Consider the following 23,986-nt stretch of genomic DNA (forward strand, 5'->3'; position numbering starts at 1 on the left):
GTGATATTATCGTACTTCAATTTAAGCTTTGATCGCTGATCTTCATCTGAGGCAATTACTGCTTTAATTGTAAACTATTTATGCTCCCGTTTTAGCTCAAATCCAGGAACTTTCTATCACAAATGTTTGCATCGATCATTGATCTTTTTTCTAACATTGTTTTATTAAAGATCGTATAATATTTTAACGACTTATTTTAAGCGATTTTGGTTTTGATCGCTAATCTTTATAGCTTCAATCGTAATTTTGCTTCCATCACTGATCTTATTGAAAATCATTTACATATTTGATATTTTACTCAACTTTTGACTGAATTCATAAAATTTTTGCTACGATCACTGATCTTTTCGTAATTCAATTTCAGCTTTGATCACTTATGATTTTGTAAACCAATTATTGCTTTGATTATTAAGTTTTTATGTTAAAATTCCAATCCAGGATCTTTCTTTCAACAATTTCTGATCTTCTGATAATTTTCTCATTTCAAGTTTTAAGTGCTGCTTAATTTACTTAACTTTTCATTCTCCTTTCGTACTCCAGTTTTAGCTTTGATCACTGATCATTTGGAAATCAATTGCTTGTTATGCTTTAATCCACTTTCTCTCACACTACAATCTTTATTGATCAGTGATTTAAGTGAAAATGTAATTCTATAAAGATCAGCAATGGATACTAAATTGGAATACGTTCGATGCTAAATGATCTTGATGATCCAGATCTTTTTGTCCATAAAGTTTTTGCAACGATCACTGATCTTTGATCGTATTACAATTTTAGCATTGATCACTGATCATTACTGCTTTGATTGTTAAGATCTTCTTATCACTAATTTCTGATCTTCTTGTGAACCATTAATAGCTTAGATTGATGCATAATTTACTCAACTTTTAAATGAATTGGGGTTCATTAAGTCTACAAACTTTTTGCCACGATCAATTTTATCGTACTCCAATTTTAGCATTGATCACTGATCATTACAGCTTTGATTGTTAAGATCTTTTTGTACTCAAATTTTAGCTTATTACTGATCATTTGGAAAGCAATTTGCTGCTTTGATTGTAATGCTTTAATCCACGATCTTTCTCTTAACAATTTTTGCTACGATCATTGATCTCTTTATAATATATTATTTATTTGAATGATCTTTATAATTTGGTAAAAATTGTAGATTATTTTAACAACTAGTTTAAGTTTTCAATAATTTATTCTAAATAGTTTTATTCACTGATCTTTTTATGGAACAATTTTTATGGATGTCTTTTAGGGTTAATTATTGATCTTTAGCCAACAAGTTTGTGCTTCAGTGTTGTACTTTTTTTTATCCAATTAAGGACTTCAATCTTTAAACTGTCTTTACCAATCAATTTTAACTTTAATCCGAGATCTTTTATTAGGTTCAATTGGAGATATTTGTTTGGAGTTTGGAGCTTTAATCGGTGATCTTTTTTGAAGTTATGAAATATTTAATCGGTGATCTTTCTGTTGATCTTTTTGTACTCCATTACTGATCTTCATGGGAACCAAGTCTAATTTTATATTCAAAATAAAATAATCTATCATAGGTTTTGCTGTGATCACTGATCTTTTTATAATCCTGTTTTAGCTTCGATCACTGATCTTTTCAACGATTTGTTTTAGTTAAATTGTAGATTATTTTAATAAAAATGTTCAGTTTTATTTGTGGATATTTTGATAATAATATTTATACCCTACACCACTTAAGTGGGGAGGGTATATTGGATTTGTGCTGATGTTTGTAACATATAAAAATATTCGTCCTAGACCCACCTTAAAGTATACCAATCGGCTTAGAATCGTTTTCTGAGTCGATTAAGCTATGTCCGTCCGTCCGTCCGTCTGGCTGGCTGGCTGGCTGTCCATGTAAACCTTGTGCGCAAGCTACAGGTCGCAATTTTCAAGATAATTGGATGAAATTTGGCACGCATGTTTTATTTGACCCAAGGACGAAGCCTATTGAAAATGGTTAAAATCGGTCCATTATTTCACCTAGCCCCCATAGAACAGAACCCCCGAAAAGGGCTTCTGAGCTCATAATTATGTTAAATACGGCATAACTAAGTTTTATAGAAGTCTTGATAACCCTGCCAAATTTCATAAAGATCGGGCCCCATTTGACCCTAGCTCCCATACAAAGTCCCCTTCAGAAAATTACTTGAATGTCCCAAATTAACTTATAAACACAAATATCGCGATGAAATTCAGCACAATAAAATATTATGTAAATATAAATATATTCACAAAATTTTATCGGGCTTGGTCCATATTTGCCCCTAGCCCCCATTATAAAGCCTCTTTCAGAAAATTAGTTTTTCATCCATAAATTGCTTAAATGTATCGGAACAAGGGAATATTGAAGATAAATGCGATATTATGAAAAATAAATCACATTTAATATTCATAACTGGTGTAGGGTATCATATGGTCGGCCACGCCCGACTATACTTTCTTACTTGTTTATCTTTAATTGTAGCGTTTTTTATCGATCTTCTTTAGCTTTAATTATCGATCTTTGGTTATCCAAATTTGCTCAATCTTAATAATTCCAAAAAATATTAAAGGAGCGTGAAAATTGACTATTCCTAATTATAGATTTCAAACATGTCTGTGGATAAATTTATTTAAATTAATACAAAAAGCCGAACTTACCTTATAATATTCTAATGTTTCTATGGCACGAGCATAACCATCGGCATTATACGCACATAAAGCTGATAGTAATTCAAAGACTTGCTTCTTAACCACAACATTGTTCGTATCCAATGCGGTGCCTAATTTCGAAATATAATCACGATTTTCGACAATGTAATCCAGGCCGATGCGTGAGTCCATTGTGAATGAATGTTTTTGGTTTTAATTTTTGTGGGCCAAAAAGGAAGACAAGAGTTAGTGTCGCCACTAACTTGTACGAAAAAAAATAAAATAACAGCCCTTTTATGGATTTCCGTTTCGTATTAAAATAAATAGGAAAATAAATTGGTGTTAATAAACTTTAAATTCGAGGGTTTAAATTGTTGTCAATGACTGCGGCTGTTTAAATTTTTGTGTTAATTATATATATAGTTGTATTTTTTATGGATTTTTAATGTTTTGTCTTTTTTCTTTTTCTATAATTTTGTTGCAGTTGGTTTCTTTGTTGCAAGTAACAGCCAGCCAGTTGGTTGGTTGATAGGTTTGATGTAGAAGTTGAAAAACAATAAGGAACGTGTTGTCATTTAATGACGACTTGTTTAGAATTGTCAATTAGTGGTAATAATGCAATTGCATAAATTAACATGGTTGACATTTGTTAATATAGAGATTTTCTTCTTGTTGTTTTTGTTCTTTTTTTCATATTTTGTTTTTTTTTTCTGGTGGAAAATCTGTAAAAAGAAAGAGAGAGAGAGAGAGAAAATGTAATTAATTAAAGTATGTAATTGGGTTTTAAGTTAGTTAATTGAATAATAATTGTTTTAAAATTGTATACCTTATAAGTGACTAAATGACAGTTCCTTAAATTGTCTTAAATTTCACAAAATGTCAAGCTGAAAAGTTGTCATTAGTCAATCTAAACATTTCCTCAAGTTATATGTACGAATTCATTTAAAATGAAACAAGATTATAAAAAGATCAGTAATCGTAACAAAAATTTATCGCTACACGATCCTCTATATGATTGTAATGGAGTATGAAAAGAGATCAAAGCAAAATAGATTGACAAGAGTGAGTTGAAAATTGAATCAGAAATAATTTGCAGAAAAGATCAGATCGATCTAGAATTGAAGTCCCGAATATTTGTTGCTAGAAGATCTTCGAACTGATTGAAATTAACGTCTGAAAAGATCATCGATCGACACTAAATGGATTGACAAATTAAGTTAGAATAAGCAACAATTTGTTAAACAAATCAGAAATCTAAAGAAAAAATTGTTTCTAGTTAGATGTTCAATTGTAATATGAAAGGATCAGGTATCGATGCTTGAAATTAAAGTCTGAAAAGATCATCGATCGTCGCTAAATTGATTGATTGATAGATTAAGCTAAAATAGAATTAGAAACAATTTGTTAAAAAACATCAGCTATCGTAACAAAAATTTATAGCTAGAAGATCATTCATCTGAAGTTAGATGATGAAAAGATCTGTGATCAAAGCTACAATTATAAAGTTGAATTTAATTTAGAATAAATTATTTAAATAGATCAGCGATCGTAACTAAAATTTGTTATCAGATCGATCTACAATTGAAGTCTCTAAAGACCAGAATAGAGGCCTAAATTGAAGCAATCGTAACAAAAATTTATCGCTACACGATTCTTTATGTAATTGTATTGGAGTATGAAAAGAGATCAAAGCAAAAAAGATTGAAAAGAATAACTTGAAAATTGAGTCAGAAATAATTTACAGGAAAGATCAACGATCGTAACTAAAATTTGTTGCCATATCGATTTACAATTGAAGTCTGAAAAGACCTGAATATTTGTTGCTAGAAGAACTTCGATTGAAATTAACGTCTGAAAAGATCATCGATCGACACTAAATGGATGGACAAATTAAGTTAGAATAGAATAAGCAACAATTTGTTAGAAAAGATAAGAAATCGAAAGAAAAATTTGTTGTCAGTTAAATGTGTAATTATAGTATGAAAGGATCAGATATCGATGCTTGAAATTAAAGTCTGAAAAGATAATCGATCGTCGCTAAATTGATTGATTGATAGATTAAGTTGAAATAGAATCAGAAACAAATCGTTGAAAAACATCAGCGATCGTAACAAAAATTTATTGCTAGAAGATCATTCATCTGAAGTTAGATGATGAAAAGATCAGTGATCAAAGCTACAATTATAAGGCTGAATTTGATGTAGAATAAATTATTTAAAAAGATCAGCGATCGTAACTAAAATTTGTTATCAGATCGATCTACAATTGAAGTCTCTAAAGACCAGAATAGAGGCCTAAATTGAAGCAATCGTAACAAAAATTTATCGCTACACGATTCTTTATGTAATTGTATTGGAGTATGAAAAGAGATCAAAGCAAAAACGATTGAAAAGAATAACTTGAAAATTGAGTCAGAAATAATTTGCAGGAAAGATCAACGATCGTAACTAAAATTTGTTGCCAGATCGATTTACAATTGAAGTCTGAAAAGACCTGAATATTTGTTGCTAGAAGAACTTCGAACTGATTGAAATTAACGTCTGAAAAGATCATCGATCGACACTAAATGGATGGACAAATTAAGTTAGAATAGAATAAGCAACAATTTGTTAAAAAATATCAGAAATCTAAAGAAAAATTTGTTGTCAGTTAAATGTGTAATTATAGTATGAAAGGATCAGATATCGATGCTTGAAATTAAAGTCTGAACGTCAACGCTAAATTGATTAATAGATTAAGTTAAAAAACATCAGCGAACGTAACAAAAATTTGTTGCTAGAATATCTTTAATCTGATTACAGTTAGATGCTAAAAAGATCTGTGATCGAAGCTATAATTAATAGGTAAAAAAGTTGAATTTGGTTTATAAAACAATTTTTAAAAAGATCAGCGATCGTAACTAATATTTTGTTATCAGATCGATCTACAATTGTAGTCTGTAAAGACCAGAGTAGAGGCCTAAGTTGAAGATAGATTGGATTTAAAAAAGTCTAATATTTAAGCTGAAATAAATTGTTAAAACGATCGTAGCAAATATTTGTTGCTAGAAGATCTTCGATCTGAATGAAATGAAAGTCTGAAAAGATCATCGATCGATGCTTAATTGATTGATAAATTAAGTTAGAATAGAATCAGCCACAAAATTTTATTGCCAGTTAGATGTTCAATTGCAGTATGAAAGGATCAGTGATCGATGATTAAATTCAAGACAAATTGGATTAATAAAAATATATAAAATTTAAGCTGAAACAAGTTTTTTAAATGTTTTGCCAAAAGATCTTCGGAAGATCTTCGATCTGGTTGAAATTTTAGTCTGATAAGATCATCGATCAATGCTAAATTGATTGATAAATTAAGTTAGAATAGAATCAGCCACAATTTTTTAAAAACGATCAGAGATCTAAACAAAATTTTATTGCCAGTTAGATGTTCAATTGTTGTATGAAAGGATCAGTGATCTTTGCTTAAATTAAAGACAAATTGGATTAGTAAAAATATATAAAATTTAAGATGAAACAAGTTTTTTAAATGTTTTGCCAAAAGATCTTCGATCTGGTTAAAACTTTAGTCTGATAAGATCATCGATCGATGCTAAATTGATTGATAAATTAAGTTAGAACAGAATCAGCCATAAACGATCAGATCATAAGCGATCTAAATAAAATTTTGTTGGCAATTATATGTTCAATTGTAGTATGAAAGGATCAGTGATCTTTGTTTTAATAAAAGACAGATTGAATTAATAAAAATTTATAAAATTGAAGCTGAAACTGAAATTAGATTCTAAAAAGATCATTGATCGATTGATAAAATAAGATGAAACTTTATCAACAACAATTTGTTAAAAAGATTAGCGATCAAAATAGATCTAGTTACCATTAAAGTCTAAAGAGATCGGGCATTTAAGCTTAAATTGCAGTTAATGAAATAATCTTTCAAAAAGAACAGTGATCGTATCCAAGGATAGAAGGTATTTGATCGGATTGAAACTAGAGTACGAAAAGATCATTCATAGAAGTTTAATTTGTTGAATTTAAATCAGAATAAAAACGATCTATTACTTTGAGCTGATCTTGAAGCGATCGATAGACGTGAGTCGCCTACTTTGTAATACCGAAAGTATTAAGAATTCAATACTGTTGTTGTTGTACTCGTAATGTGTGATATTTCTTATGGTTGTTATTGTTTTAAAGTGTGTTGTTTTTTTAACAGACACGAACATTGTCTGTTTTTTGTCTCAAGTCTCTAGGGTTCGTTTTGACTTTAATTAATTTATTGTTTTTAAACATGTTTGAAAAAAAAAACAAACTTGCATTTGACCGACCAAACGATCGATTAGATGAGCGACTGTGTGTATACATATGATGATCTTTTTACAAAATAAGGGTCCGGTCTGTGGCTTTGGTTCTGATTTGATTTTATTTGATTTGTTGAAATTGTTTTGTGTTTGTATATTGAAATTAAAAAAAAATAATAATAATAATAATAAGAATTAAACGAGATTTCGTGATCGCCATAAATTAATTGTTTTAATAAAATATTGTGTTTGTATTTGAACTTTGTTGACTTTATCAATAAAATGAAATTTTTAATAATATAGAATTTGACCAATATATGTTCAAATAATAACCATAATTTATATTCATAAAAAATCAATGTGTTTTTTTTTTGGTTGTCTGCAATTTGATTTGTAGATTTTGATAAATTATTGACAATTTTCTTAATTAAATGACAAATTAAAAAAGGGGTGGTTTTTAATGGTTAATCTAAATAAAACTAATATTTTCAGGATATTGTGGAAGTTGATCAGCAATTAAAGATAAAATTTGTTGCTAGAAAGATCTGCAGTAAACTTAAATAGGAGTATAAAAATATCACTGATCGTAAATAAAATTTGTTGCCAGTTATATCTAAGATCTGGCCAAGATTAAAGTATGAAAAGATCAGTGATCGTTGATGTGATTGGATTTTAATTGGTTGATTACAAGATCTTCTATTAATGCTGAAAAGTTCAACAATTAAAGATAAAATTTTGTTGCCAAATAGATCTGTAATAGACTTGAATTGGTGTATAAAACGATCAGCGATCGTTGATAAAATTTGTTGTCAGTTGAACCTAAGATCTTGCTAACATTAAAGTATGAAAAGATCAGTGATCGTTGATGCTATTGGATCTAATTGTAAACGCAAATTAGAGTCTAAAAAGATCAGTGATCGATGCTAAACTTTAAACTAAATGTTTAAATAATTTAACACAAATTGCTTTAAAGATCAGTGATCGATTTGGCTAAAAGTGAAGTCTAAAAAAGATCAGTGATCAAATCTATGGTTTATGAAACATCTGACATAAATTGGGAGTCTATAAAGATCAGCGATCGATGCTTAATCTATTGATTAAAGAAACATAAACTAAATTAGTAATAATGTATTGAAAAGATCAGTGATGGAAACAAAAATTTTTTGACGAATACATCGTTATTTCTATAAATTTATTCTGTCAATGACAAGTGGGTACTACAAGATTCTTTAAAATAATAATAAACTATTAAACAATCGTAATAATTTGCTTACATTTAAATAAACTATTAAATAGTTAATAAAATCATTATAAAACAATACAACAATTTATAAAATTAAAAAAATGTTAACAACAAATGTCATAACATAAACAACACTGGGGAAATAAAACTTTAAATTTTCGCTTATCAAATTTCAAAATCTTTAACATTTTGTTTTCCATAAATTAAAAAAAAATCGTAAAACTTGTTCTTCAGATTTTTTTTTTTAAATCAGATTAACAAAAGAATTATAAATGATAGAGATATTATCATTATAATTAAATTAAAAATCACTTTATTAAATGTTTATAAATGCTCATCGTATTTTATATAGATTTTATTACGCATATTGTGTTCAAAACAAAGCTTTTGAAATGTTTTCAAAAATCCTTTTAAAATTCTAGAGCAGATTTGTTTTTTTTTAATCTTCTTGTTAATAAATATTTATGATATTATTAACTATTGTTGAAATAATTTTATTTATTTTATTTTATATTAAATTATGTTAAATAAAACAACAGGTAGTCAGTCAGTCATTCATTCAGTAAATATATATAGAGGCGCCATCTTTCAATACTTTTTTTTTAATACATATATTGAAAGATTTATTAATGAAATGAAAAAATTAAATAAACAATATCTATAATTTAAATCTGAATAATAAATGGAAAAAATAAAAACTGTCAATATTGTAGATTGGAACTGTATAGGAAATTGTTATGTCGTTTGTTTAAGTAAAAAAAGATTTTTAATTGATTAGTGAAAGAAAGGGAAGTGGTGTGTATGAGGATTTAGTTCGAATTGTTAGGGATTTTTTTTGTTAAGGAATGTTTTTGGGTAAGCAAATATAGACAAGACTATACTATAGTCGGAACTATAGTAGGGACTATAGACGACATTATAGTCTAGACTATAGACGACACTATAGGCGATGCTATAGAAGATACTATAGTCAAGACTATAGAGATACTATAGTCGAGCCTATAATTGAGACTATAGGTGATACTATAGTTGAGACTATATTTGAGACTATTGTTGAGTCTATAGTATAGTTCAGACCATTGTTGAGACTATAGGTAAGACTATAGTTGAGTTGAGACTATAGTCGAGACTGTAGAAGAGACTATAGTCGAGACTATAGAAGAGACTATATTCGAGACTATAGTCGAGACTATAGAAGAGACTATATTCGAGATTATAGTCGAGACTATATTCGAGACTATAGAACAGACTATAGTCTCGACTATAGCAGCGACTGTAGTCGAGACTATAGAAGATATTATAGTCGAGACTATAGAAGAGACTATAGACGAGACTATAAAAGATACTATAGTCGAGACTATAGAAGAGACTATAGTCGAGACTTTAAAAGAGACTATAGAAGAGGCTATAGTCGAGACTATAGAAGAGACTATAGTCGAGACTATAGAAGAGACTAAAGAAGAGACTATAGAATATACTATAGTCGAGACTATAGAAGAGACTATAGAAGAGACTATAGTCGAGACTATAGAAGAGACTATAGAAGAGACTATAGTCGAGACTATAGAAGAGACTATAGACGAGACTTTAGACGACACTATAGTCTCAACTATAGAAGATACTATAGTCGAGACTTCAGACGACACTATAATCTCAACTATAGGAGATACTACAGTCAAGACTATAGAAGATACTATAGTCAAGACTACAGAAGATACTATAGTCAAGACTATAGAAGATACTATAGTCGAGAATATAGTTGAGGCTTTAGTTGAGACTAAGCTGAGACTATAGTTGAGACTATAGTTGAGACTATAGTTGAGACTATAGTTAAGACTATAGTTGAGACTATAGTTGAGACTATAGTTGAGACTATAGTTGAGACTAAGTTGAGACTATAGTTGAGACTATAGTTGAGACTATAGCTGAGACTATAGTGATACTATAGTTGAGACTATAGTGAGACTATAGTTGAGACTATAGTCTAGGCTTTAGTCGAGGATATAGTCGAGACTACAGTCGAGACAAAAGAAGAGATTATAGGCGAGACTATTGAAGACACTATAGTCGTGACTATAGAAGGGACTATAGTCGAGACTATAGAAGAGACTTGGTCGAGACTATAGAAGAGAGTATATCGAGACAATAGACGACATTATAGTCGAGACTATAGCCGACGCTATTGTCGAAACTATAGAAGAGACTATAGTCGAGACTATACTCGAGACTAAAGAAGAGACTATAGTCGAGACTATAGAAGAGAGTACATCGAGACAATAGAAGAGAGTACATCAAGACAATAGACGACACTATAGTCGAGACAATAGACGCCACTATAGTCGAGACTATAGACGACACTATAGTCGAGACTATAGACGACACTATAGTCGAGACTATAGTCGAGACTATAGACGACGCTATAGTCGAGACTATAGACGACACTATAGTCGAGACTATAGACGACACTATAGTCGAGACTATAGACGACACTATAGTCGAGACTATAGACGACACTATAGTCGAGACTATAGACGACGCTATCGTCGAGACTATAGACGACGCTATCGTCAAGACTATAGACGACGCTATCGTCGAGACTATAGACGACGCTATCGTCGAGACTATAGACGACGCTATCGTCGAGACTATAGACGACGCTATCGTCGAGACTATAGACGACGCTATCGTCGAGACTATAGAATAGACTATAGTCTCGAGAGATACTATAGAAGAGACTATAGTCTTGAGAGAGACTATAGAAGAGTCTATAGTCTCGAGAGGGACTATAGTCGAGTCTATAAGAGAGACTATATTCTACAAACTTTGGACTAGGTTATGGATAAGACTATAGACCATTAAAAACGGTAATAAATAAATTTCACTAAAAAATTCAAATTTTCACTAAAAACCAAAATTTTCACTAAAAACCCAAATTTTCACTAAAAACAAAATTTTCACCCGAAATCCAAATTTTCACTAAAAATTAAAATTTTCACTAAAAATTAAAATTTTCACTAAAAATTAAAATTTTCACTAAAAATTCAAATTTTCACCAAAAATCCAATTTTTAACCAAAGATCAAAATTTTCATTAATAATCCAAATTTTCACTAAAAATCAAAATTTTCACTAAAAATCCATATTTTCACTAAAAATCAGAAATCTGACTAGCTGCAGGGTATTTAACATTTCTTTTAATATAAAAATTATTCAAAAATGTTACAATTGCTTAAACCATTTTTGACCCATTGTGACTTATTATAAATACATTTTGAATATATTTTTTAAATATTAAAAAAAGTAAATTATAAAAAATTATAAATTTATAGCACCAACATGTGAATTGTAGCAAAAGAAAGAGAAATATATTCATTCATAGTTTTTTTGTTATTATTGTTGTTTCTTTTATATTATTTTCAGTTGTAAGTTGTTTAGGCTTTTAAAATGTATGTGAATGTATGTGTGTGTGTGTGGTGTTGCTGCTGTTAACAAGATTTAAGCCATAAGAAATGATACCAACATGTACGTTTATACAAGCAACAACTTAGCAACGACCTTGCGCTTATTGCGCACCACTGCCAAAGTCGTCGCAGTCTATTAATGTGTAGTTGTAGTAACGTGTTGCAGTGTTTTTTTTTTGTAAATTACAATCAAAGACACTACTGGTACAACAACTATAACATACATTTGAATGTATGTATGAACTTTCATACATATAAAGAAAAATTACATAGATTTAATGTAATTGTTGCTGTTATCATTTAAAAATATTTGCTTTTGCTGGCCTAATCAACTTTTTTAAAAACAAATAATGGACCCTTTTCGTTTGTTGGAGTTTGAACAACAAGTTTTCTTTAAAACTATTGCACAATGGGGTTAAAATCCAAAAAAAAAAAATTTTGCATGACAAATTAAAAATATTGGGGAATCTTTTTTAAACCCACATATATTTTTACGATTTTATTTATTTCTAGCCATGAAAAAAACCTGTATAAAAATTATATTTTATCAGCATCATAATTTAAAAGTTTATGTTTCTATTTTTTATATAAATTTATCTATTACGTATTCTTTTCTATGCTTAATTGTTTTATAAATAATTAATCGCGTGCTGTTTATTATTTAAATTCGTCTGAGGCGTGTTTTATAAATTATATTTTCTACCACCTACAAATCACGCCAAGAATTTGTAATACAAAATTATATTCCTTTGACTTAAGTTAAAGTAAATATATAAAAATATTATCTCGTTATTACAGGTAATTTTTTTATTAACTAAAATATTTCATTTTTAAATTCCTTCAAAAAAACTGGTTTAAATAAATATTGTGTGTTATTGTTTACATTTTATATAAATTTTTATTTAAAGGAATTTTCGTTTTAATCTTAAATATGCTTTTAAGCAAAAATTCGCAAAAAAATATATATTTATTTTAATGCCCAGTGGCTGGCAGCTGTGATTTTGAATTGATGATAAAGCGTTTAACAATTGACAATTTACTAGACAAGAAAATGCATAGTTGTTGATTTTTTTTTAGTATTTTTTTAAATAAATATTTATATTTTTAGAAGGAATTTATGTAAATGATAAATACAAGGAGTTAATGGGTTTATTATGAGGAATGATTGGAGAGTGTGAATCATGGTGAAGAAATGTTTTTGTTTTTAATGCAGAATGTGAACCAAAATGGGGGAAAAAATAAAAATATCTGATATTGATTTTGTCTATGATCCCAACTATTATTTAGTCTATAGACTTGTTGTTGTTTTGGTGTATTGTCTGGATGTGTCTGGTCTGCAATTGGTCTGTGGCCTGGTGAATTGTCTAAAGTCTTCTCTGGGATCTGGCCTATATTCTTGCTTATATCTTGTCTGAGGTTGTCTATGATTGAGTCTATAGTCTGGTCTATAGCCTGGACTATGGTCTGGTCTATAGTCTGACCTATGGTTTGGTGTATGGTGTGGTCTATGGTCTGGTCTGTGGTTTGGTCTATAGTCTGGTCTATGGTCTGCTATATAGTCTGGTCTATAGCCTGGTCTATGGTCTGGTCTACAGTCTAGTCTATAGTCTGATCTATAGTCTGATCTTATAGTGTGGTCTATAGTCTGATCTATAGTCTGATCTATAGTCTGATCTTATAGTGTGGTCTATAGTCTGATCTATAGTCTGATCTTATAGTCTGGTCTATAGTCTGATTTAAAGTCTGATCTATAGTCTGATCTATAGTATGGTCTATAGTCTCGTCTTTAGTCTCGTCTGGTCTATGGTCTGGTGTATGGTCTGTTCTATGGTCTATAGTCTGGTCTATGGTCTGGTCTATGGTCTGGTCTATGGTCTGGTCTATGGTCTGGTCTATGGTCTGGTCTATGGTCTGGTCTATGGTCTGGTCTATGGTCTGGTCTATGGTCTGGTCTATGGTCTGGTCTATGGTCTGGTCTATGGTCTGGTCTATGGTCTGGTCTATGGTCTGGTCTATAGTCTGGTCTGGTCTGGTCTATAGTCTGGTCTATGGTCTTGTCTATAGTCTGGTCTATAGTCTAGTCTATAGTCTGGTCTATGGTCTGGTCTATAGTCTGGTCTATGGTCTGGTCCACAGTCTGGTCTATAGTATCGTCTATAGTCTGGTCCACAGTCTGGCTTATGGTCTGGTCTGGTCTATGGTCTGGTCTATGGTCTGGTCTATGGTCTGGTCTATGGTCTGGTCTATGGTCTGGTCTATGGTCTGGTCTATGGTCTGGTCTATGGTCTGGTCTATGGTCTGGTCTATGGTCTGGTCTATGGTCTGGTCTATGGTCTGGTCTATGGTCTGGTCTATGGTCTGGTCTATGGTCTGGTCTATGGTCTGGTCTATGGTCTGGTCTATAGTCTGGTCTATAGTCTGGTCTATAGTCTGGTCTATGGTCTGGTCTATAGTCTGGTCTATAGTCTGGTCTATAGTCTGGTCTATGGTCTTGTCTATAGTCTGATCTATAGTCTAGTCTATAGTCTGGTCTATGGTCTGGTCTATAGTCTGGTCTATGGTCTGGTCCACAGTCTGGTCTATAGTATCGTCTATAGTCTGGTCCACAGTCTGGCTTATGGTCTGGTCTGGTCTATGGTCTGGTCTATGGTCTGGTCTATGGTCTGGTCTATGGTCTGGTCTATGGTCTGGTCTATGGTCTGGTCTATAGTCTGGTCTATAGTCTGGTCTATAGTCTGGTCTATGGTCTTGTCTATAGTCTGGTCTATAGTCTGGTCTATGGTCTGGTCTATAGTCTTGTCTATAGTCTGGTCTATGGTCTGGTCTTTAGTCTGGTCTATAGTCTGGTCTATAGTCTGGTGTACAGTCTGGTCTATAGTCTGGTCTATAGTCTGGTCTATAGTCTGGTCTATAGTCTGCTCTACAGTCTAGTCTATAGTCTGGTCTATAGTCTGGCCTATAGTCTGGTCTATAGTCTGGTCTATAGTCTGGTCTATGGTCTTGCCTATAGTCTGGTCTATAGTCTAGTCTATAGTCTGGTCTATGGTCTGGTCTATAGTCTGGTCTATGGTCTGGTCCACAGTCTGGTCTATAGTATCGTCTATAGTCTGGTCCACAGTCTGGCTTATGGTCTGGTCTGGTGTATGGTTTGATCTATGGTCTGGTCTATGGTTTAGTCTATAGTCTGGTCAAAAGTCTGGTCTATAGTCTGGTCAAAAGTCTGGTATATAGTCTGGTCAAAAGTCTGGTCTATAGTCTATTCTAGTCTATGGTCTTGTCTATTGTCTAATCTATTGTTTGGTCTATTGCCTGGTCTATGCAAATGTTGAGGAATCCTTTCTTACCAGAAAATTTTCAAAGCAAAAAAAACTAAACATTTTTAGATTACCTTAAACTGTTGCAAAACATGGTAATTACATAAAAAAGTTCAAAATTCAAGTTTAATCTTTTAATGTTATCTAATAAAAAAAGGCATATTTTACTAACTATTTTTATACAAATGGTAATTATACAACATGTCATTGACATACTCTATTGATGCATAAAGTTCAAGTAGTAAACTGTTTTTAAAACATTTTTTTAAAGTTTTCCCAGAAAAGTTTTGTTTAAAATCCAACAGGTTTTCCTTAATAGCACAATAACCTTATTAGCTTATAAAGAAGGGAATGGATAATAGTTTTTGAAATAGGTTTGAATATTTTACTATTACTCATTATTTCGTTACACTGTGTTTATTAAATGATTTATAACTTTTAAGTTAAGTGCTAAAAATATTTAATTTAAAGTAGGATTATAGATTTTTTAAAGAATTTTGTTAAATCTAAACAAAGTGATGAGTAATTGTAATAATAGTTATTTAAAATTTTGTTTAATTAAAAAGCAAATTAATTATTATTTTAATGTACTGTGTAGGTGGAAACTTTAAATAAGTGAACAAATCATTTGGTTATTTAATAAAAATTAAAAGTTTATTAATAACAACTGAACAAGATTTTGAAATTTCTTTATGACATTTTCTTCACTTAAAAAAAAAACAGCTGCTTAGCTTTCTTTTAAAAAAATATTTATAAAGATATTTTTTACATGCTTTCCTAAAAGCTTTAGGGCTTTAAAAATTTGTTGTTATTTTTTTTTTATTGGAACTGCTCCCCTAATTGTTGTTTTTTTCTCTTAAGTTTACTTTAAGGCGGCAAAACTTCAATAATAAATTAAACAATTTATTTTGCATATCTAATGGATTTTATAGAAAAATATAAAAGTTTTTTTTTTGTTCTATTCATTTCATCTAATCGGCATTACTAATATGACAACGCACATAAATAAATGAATTGGACATGTAAGTGCAAAATGTCTGAAATAAAATGTTAAACAACAATTTGTTGTAATATAGTTAAAAAAACAACAAAACAAGTCCTAAACAAAGAAATATAAATTTAATTTAATAAATAGTTAAATTTAAGCCAATAAATTATAGTCACACTTATAAAAATATTAGAAAAAAAAAAATATATATATTCAAACTTGTGCAAATTAATTAAAGTTAAGTTGTTGCTGTTAGCATTTTAATTGTTTATTAAAAATAATTTATGTTTTTGAAAATTTGAACTTTCTTTAAAAACAGTTACTTCCTGTTTGAAGATACTTTTATTTATTACTGGTTACCAGGCCATCTACTTGCTAGGCTTAATAATGACCTTGAAAGTAACTGCTAAACTTGCAGCAATTTTTTTAAGCTTTTCTATTATTTTAAATTTTCTTTTTCTATTCCTATATTTTAAAGTTCCCTTTTAGAGATTATAACATTTTAAATTAATTTTTAATACTTTGTTTTACTATATTAAGTATTTGTTTCAAGTGATTTACATATTTACAAAATATCATTTACACTATTGAAAATTTAAGTACTTACATACTTACTACAATTTAACAGTTAATAACCTGCAATCTTTGGAGCCTGTTTACACTTGAAAGCACTTTCAAGACTATTGCGTACTTTATAGTTCAGACTATAGACTACTCTATAGTTCAGCCTATAGATTGTCTGGAATAGAGAGTAGTCTATAGTCCAGTCTATAGACTATTCTCTAATCCAGACTATAGACTACTATATAGTATATAGATTAGTCTATAGTCCAGAATAAAGAGTAATCTATTGCCTGGACTAGAGAATAGTCTAAAGTCTGGACTATAAAGTAGTCTATAAGTCTCGACTATACAGTAGTCTATAAGTTTGGACTATAGAGTGGTCTATAGTCAGGACTATAGAGTAGTCTATAGTCTGGAATAGAGGTTAGTCTATAGTTTGGACTATGAATTAATCTATAGTCTGGAGTATAGATTAGACTATAGTCTAGATTAAAGAATTGTCTATAGCCTGGACTATAGAGTAGCCTATATTCTGGAGTATAAAGTAGTCTACAGAATACTCTATAGTCTCTATTATAGAGTGGTCTATAATTTAGAGAGTAGTTTATAGTCTGGATTATAGAGTAGTCAACAGTCTGGATTATAGAGTAGTCTATAATCTGGACTATAAAGTAGTCTAAAATCTGGACTATAAAGTAGTCCAGCAGTCTGGACTATAGGTTTGCCTATAGTGTGGAGCAGTCTGTAATCTGTACTAGGTAGTATTCTACAGTCAGGACTATGGATTAATCTATAGTCTGGACTATAGAATGGCCTATAGTCTGGACTATAGAGCAGTCTGTAGTCTGGAATATCGAAGAGCCTACAATCTGGACCATAGAGTAGTCTAAAATCTGAACTATAGAGTAGTCTATAGACTTGGTTATAGAGTATTCTACAATCTGAGTGGAATATAGAGTAGTCTATTGTCTGGACTATAGAGTAGTCTGTAGTCTGGAATATAGAGTAGTCTATAGTCTGGACTGTAGAGTAGACTATAGTCTATAGTCTGGACTATAGAGTAGTCTATAGTCTTTAGTCTGGACTATAGAGTAGTCTAAAATCTGAACTATAGAGTAATCTATAGACTTGGTTATAGAGTAGTCTAAAGTCTGGAATATAGAGTAGTCTATTGTCTGGACTATAGAGTAGTCTGTAGTCTGGAATATAGAGTAGTCTATATTCTGGATTATAGAGTGGTCTATATTCTGGATTATAGAGTAGTTTATAGTCTGGATTATAGAGTAGTTTATAATATGTACTATAACTATAGACCATAGTCCAGACTATAGTCTATAGTCTGGACTATAGAGTAGGCTATAGTCTGGATTATAGAGTAGTCTATAGTCTGGACTATAGAGCAGTCTATAGTCTGGACTATAGATTAGTCTATAGTCTGGACTATAGAGTAGTCTATAGTCTGGAATATAGAGTAGTCTATAGTCTGGATTATAATGCAGTCTATAGTCTTTAGTCTGGACTATAGAGTAGTCTATATTCTGGATTATAGAGTAGTCTATAGTCTGGATTATAGAGTAGTCTATATTGTGGATTATAGGGTAGTCTATAGTCTGGATTGTAGAGTAGTCTATAGTCTGGACTATAGAGTAGTCTATAGTCTGAACTATAGAGTAGTCTGGACTATAAAGTAGTCTATAGTCTGGACTATAGAGTAGTCTATAGTCTGGAGTATAGAGTAGTCTATAGTCTGGACTATAGAGTAGTCTATAGTCTGGACTATAGAGTAGTCTATAGTCTGGATTATAGAGTAGTCTATATTGTGGATTATAGGGTAGTCTATAGTCTGGATTGTAGAGTAGTCTATAGTCTGGACTATAGAGTAGTCTATAGTCTGAACTATAGAGTAGTCTGGACTATAAAGTAGTCTATAGTCTGGACTATAGAGTAGTCTATAGTCTGGAGTATAGAGTAGTCTATAGTCTGGACTATAGAGTAGTCTATAGTCTGGACTATAGAGTAGTCTATAGTCTGGACTGTAGAGTAGTCTATAGTCTGGACAATAGAGTAGACTATAATCTATAGTCCGGACTATAGAGTAGTCTATATTGTGGATTATAGGGTAGTCTATAGTCTGGATTATAGAGTAGTCTATAGTCTGGATTATAGAGTAGTCTATAATCTGTACTATAAATTAGTCTATAGTCTGGACTATAGGGTAGTCTATAGTCTGAACTATAGAGTAGTCTATAGTCTGGACTATAGAGTAGTCTATAGTCTGGACTATAGAGTAGTCTATAGTCTGGACTGTAGAGTAGTCTATAGTCTGGACTATAGAGTAGACTATAGTCTGGACTATAGAGTAGACTATAGTCTGGACTATAGAGTTGTCTATAGTCTGGACTATAGAGTTGTCTATAGTCTGGACTATAGAATTGTCTATAATCTGGACTATAGAGTAGTCTATATTCTTGAATATAGAGTAGTCTATATTCTTGACTATAGAGTAGTCTATACTCTTGACTATAGAGTAGTCTATAGTCTGGACTATAAAGTAGTCTATACTCTTGACTATAGAGTAGTCTATATTCTTGACTATTGAGTAGTCTATAGTCTTGACTATAGAGTAGTCTATAGTCTGGACTATAGAGTAGTATATAGTCTGGACTATAGAGTAGTCTATAGTCTGGACTATAGAGTAGTCTATAGTCTAAACTCTAGATTAGTCTATAGTCTGGACTATAGAGTAGTCTATAGTCTAGACTATTGAGTAGTCTATTGTCTGGGCTATAGAGTATTCTATAGTCTTGACTAAAGAGTAGTCTATAGTCTTGACTATAGAGTAGTGTATAGTCTGGACTATAGAGTAGGCTATAGTCTATAGAGTAGTCTATAGTCTGGTATATAGAGCAGTCTAAAGTCTGGACAACTCTTCAGTTAAGGCTATATACTTCTCTATAGTTGAATATAGTAAATTAAATCCAAAAGTATTGGGTATAAATATATAATTAAATTAATAAACAAATAAATTTATTTCAAGTATTTACTCACAAGCAAATGAATACTTAACAACAACTACAATATAAGTACAGATTCTTAAGTAAATAACGAGAGAGATATATGTATAAGCTATTAAACAATTTAGCTACTCGAGATCAGGAAAGACACACATAAAATTTTTAAGATAATATAATATAATATGATAAAAATGATTTTTGATTGAAAAGTAAGAAATTATGTTAATAAATTTTAAATTTAAGGCCAACAAAAACTAACATGCAAATGAGCTGGGTCACGTTTCCTTTAACAAATTTCATCATATTAGTTGAAATTTATGTAGGGTATCATAAAACGCTTAAAGGTATAGGTAATATCAAATTTTACTAATTGAAAACATAAAAAACCAACTAAACAAACAACATTGTTTGTTTGTTTTGTTTATAATTATAATAATTTTCAATATAAATTACATGTGTACATATAAAAAAAAAAATATAAAAATATTGTTTTTTAAAAAAACAAATAAATAAGTTTATAAATTATTGATTAGTTGATGTTTACAAGGTATTTTTTTTTAAATACTAACTTATTTAAAATTCAAACGATTTTTTTTATTAGTTAAACAAATGATTCATGTTTATGTATTCAGAGCACTTAAATGTTTTATTTAGAAGTTAAAAAATAGCAAAATATTTAAAAAATTACAAACATTTTCAACAATAATCAATTGTTAAAAATCAAATTTCAAATTGAGGGACACCTGACATGTATTTTGTCAAATCGGTAGTTTTCAAAAGATTTCAAAACAAAACACAAATTATACAATTGTAACAAGAATTCTATATTCTATTTAATAAAGGTGTGATTTTAGTTATTGTTATAATAATGTTTGTTTAAATGGAATAATAAATAGAATTTAAAATGAATTAAGAAATATTATGGGCAATTAATAAGTTATTTGTAAAATCTAAATGGAATTGAGAAAAATGTTAAATTAGTATTAATTAAATGGCATTAAATGTCTTAATAACTTTATAGTTCATTTTCCTGGTAAAGAATTTAGAAAATATTAAATTTATAACATTAACTTCATAGGCAACATGTTGCTAGCGAATTAGTTTGTTTAAACAAATTACAAATATTTTACCAAAGTCTTTTTTTAGGCCTAAGAGTATAAAAACAAAGACAAATTATTAAAAATAAAACGCTTTAGTCTTAAAATATCTTAAAAATATATTAAGCAACATGTTGCTAGTGAATTAATTTGAACAAACAAGTTTTTTAATATCCGCACAATTGTTTTTAGGATTTAGTTATTGAAATGTTGAAAAATCAGTACAAATAGAGGCAAAACTATTTAATATTCTAAAATATTTAATAATGGAGATTGGCAACATGTTGCTAGTAAACTTCTTGCAATCTTCAATCTTTGCAAAATCATTGAAAAATGAGCCAAAAATAAAAATTATAACTAATATTGTTAAAATATCAATAGCAACATGTTGCTAGTGAGCAATAAAGTTTGTTAATAACTACAAAATTTCTTTTCTAGTCTAAAAGTGTTGAAACATTAGATATTTTTGGAGAAAAAGTACAGAAAATATTTAATTTTGTAAAATATCTTATTAATACGTTTGCAACATGTTGCTGTAGTGGTTGTTTGAGCATATCAAGTTTTTTACAATCTATAGAAGCACTTCTCAGGTCGAAGAGTACCTATTCGCAGATTGAAAAATCATAAAATGATACACTAGTAAAGTTGTTTAAGGAAAAACTTTCTCACAATCTACAAAACTCCTTTTCAGGTTTAAAAACATTCAAAGTTTGTAAAAAGATTGGAAAATTTGTAAAATGTCTTTTTAAATATGACGTTCAACATGTTGCTGGAAAAGTTGTTTAAGCAACAGGGTTTTTCATAATCGAAAAAATCACTTTCCAAACCTAATAGTTTTTGAAGTTTGTGAAATCACTGAAAAAGTTTACAGATTACCGATTATTTGTAAAATATCTTATTAATAAGTTGAGCAACATGTTGCGTATCGGATCACAAAATCTCATTTTTGTTCTAAGCTTATTAAAAAGTATGTAGAATTATTGAAAAACGTGCAGACTATAATTATAATTATGAGAAATATTATATAAAGACGAAAGCAACATGTTGCTAGAGATTGTTTAAGTCATAAAGTTTCTTAAAGTCTACAAAAATCAATTCTCAAGCCTTCTAGTATTGAAAGTTTAAAAAACTTATTGAAAAAACTTGCTTAAAATGTTTGAATTGTAAAATTTCTTATAAACACGATAAGCAACATGTTGTTAACGAAATTGTTTAAGCAACAAAGTTTTTCACAATCTACAAAACCACTTTTTAGGCCTAACAGTATTCAAAATATGTAAAATCATTGAAAAATATCACAGAAATCTGTTTAATTTGTAAATCGTTTTATAATTTAGATGAGCAATCTGTCTATCTTGTAAAATATATTATAAAAGTTTTAAGCAACATGTTGCTAATGTGCTGTTTTTTATTGCAAAGTTTTTCATACTGTTTTTGAAGAATATTTCAAATCTTACAGTTTTAAAAATAAGCAAAGTTATTAAAAATTTAGTTCAAAAATGTTTAATTTATGAAATGTCTTGTAAATATGATAAGCAACATGTTGCAGATGAAGCTGTTTAAGCAAAACAAGATTCTTATAACCTACAAAATTGTTAATAAAGCTATAGAGCATTCGAATATGGATAAGGCTTTGAGTAATTGCTCAAAAAATGTTTAACTAGTTATATATTTAAATACATACGATAAGCAACATGTTGCCAGAGAGTATGTTAAGGCAACAATGTATCTGATAAGCTATTAAAACCATTTTTAGGCATTAGACTATTGAAACATCTGAAAATCGTTGAAAAAATCCTAAAGAATTTCGTAAAGCCTTTTGGCAACATGTTGCTAAGCAAATTTTTTAAGCTATATTATTTATTACTAGCTAAAACATTAGAGAAAAGCAATAAGAATGAATATTAAATAAAATCTGTATTCATTTTAAGCTTTTTTGTTTGACAACCCCATTTCCACTTAATTTCCAAACCATTTGAAGCAAAACTAAACCACACTTCTGTATTACAATTTAAAATTAAAACTCTAAATAAGGCAAACAAATTTTCACTCTTATCAAAAATAAACAATCTTTTTTAAATAAGAAAATACAAATAAAAACTAAATTATACATTCAACCAAGTAAACTATAGAAAAAAAGTAGCAGCAACCAGCAAACAATGAGAGTGTCTGTATTCACACTTAGGTTTTTTTCATACTCGTTTCTACAATTTTTTGAATAATTTTTTCCAATTGTATATAGAGTTTTTTTTTCACTGTTCTATGTTTTCATATAGTAACAGCAAATGTGTGAGAAGTTGTAAACGAGACAAGTACTACTCATCGTCATTCAAACATGTCATATGAAAAGGAAAAATTTTCAACTCACTAAATGCAACAACATGAACTGAAACTGAAATAATATTGAAAAAAAAAAAAAAAAAACAAAAATCGGCTGCACACGATCTTGAAGCATGAGTAGCACACATAGAGATGTACAGCAACATCAAAACAGCAACAATAATATCAGCAACAACATTGACCTCAAGTTGACTAAAAATGGGTAAAAACCTCTTTTTTTTTCATAATTCAAACTTTAGACTTTGGAACAAAATTATTGTTGTAGCTATTTGCCACTGACAGGCCGGCATAAATGTAAGGACAGACAGCGACATATAGAATGACTAAGTGACTGACAGTATGTCGTCTATACATACGTTTAATAAGTTCACATATGATTTTTGTTTTGTTTCTTTTTTTTGGTACATGAAGCCTAGACTATGACAATGAGTTGCAGGCATTTTGTATTATTGTTGCTTTTTTATTTAAATTAAGGATATTTTAATTTTTTTGTATTGCTATTGTTGTTGTTATTGCTGCTGTAAAATTTATCTCAATAAAATTTAAATTCATTCAGTTTCTTCTTTTTTGTAAAACATATGTATATATGAAAATATTGTTGTTGCTTTTTATTGTTATAAACATTTCATGTGCTAAGCCTGTTCAGTTATTTGTAGTCAAATGTGTGTATAGATATTTATCTGAAATGTGTCATCATCAGCAACAATATTGTCATGACGTTTGTTTGTATGTTCTCATGATGTATATTGTACTTAATCATATTTATTTAATGTTTATTTTAGATTTATTTTGAAGTTTTCACTATAAAGTCCTTGTGATTTACGGCAACTCCCTATGAACTTAGGCAGTAATGTTGCTTTAATGTTTAGCAACATTGTTGTCTTTGAATTTGAGAAAAACTTAAAGAAACATTCATTTTAATAAGTATTTGTAATGATAGTAGTTGTAGTGAATATGTTGCTCAAAATGTTTGGCAACAATGTTGCATTTACATTATTAGGAACTTCTATA

At 29.7% G+C, this 23,986-nt stretch overlaps 1 protein-coding gene across 2 annotated transcripts in view; it reads right to left on the bottom strand.

The window, feature by feature from the left end:
* Nucleotides 1-23,986, bottom strand: part of LOC119604918 (formin-J) — a 147,114-nt gene that overhangs the window by 44,544 nt on the left and 78,584 nt on the right. For both annotated transcript variants that reach the window (XM_037957827.1, XM_037957828.1), the window contains exon 3: nt 2,668-3,380. In XM_037957827.1, the coding sequence (XP_037813755.1) occupies nt 2,668-2,850 (183 nt within the window). In that variant the 5' untranslated portion in view covers nt 2,851-3,380. The remainder of the gene's footprint in view (nt 1-2,667; nt 3,381-23,986) is intronic.

This window comes from Lucilia sericata, unplaced genomic scaffold (genome assembly GCF_015586225.1).
Source record: "Lucilia sericata isolate MDLA Ls3-8-SP2 unplaced genomic scaffold, ASM1558622v1 Contig000443F_arrow, whole genome shotgun sequence".
In the NCBI taxonomy this organism is placed as follows: Eukaryota; Metazoa; Arthropoda; class Insecta; order Diptera; family Calliphoridae; genus Lucilia; species Lucilia sericata.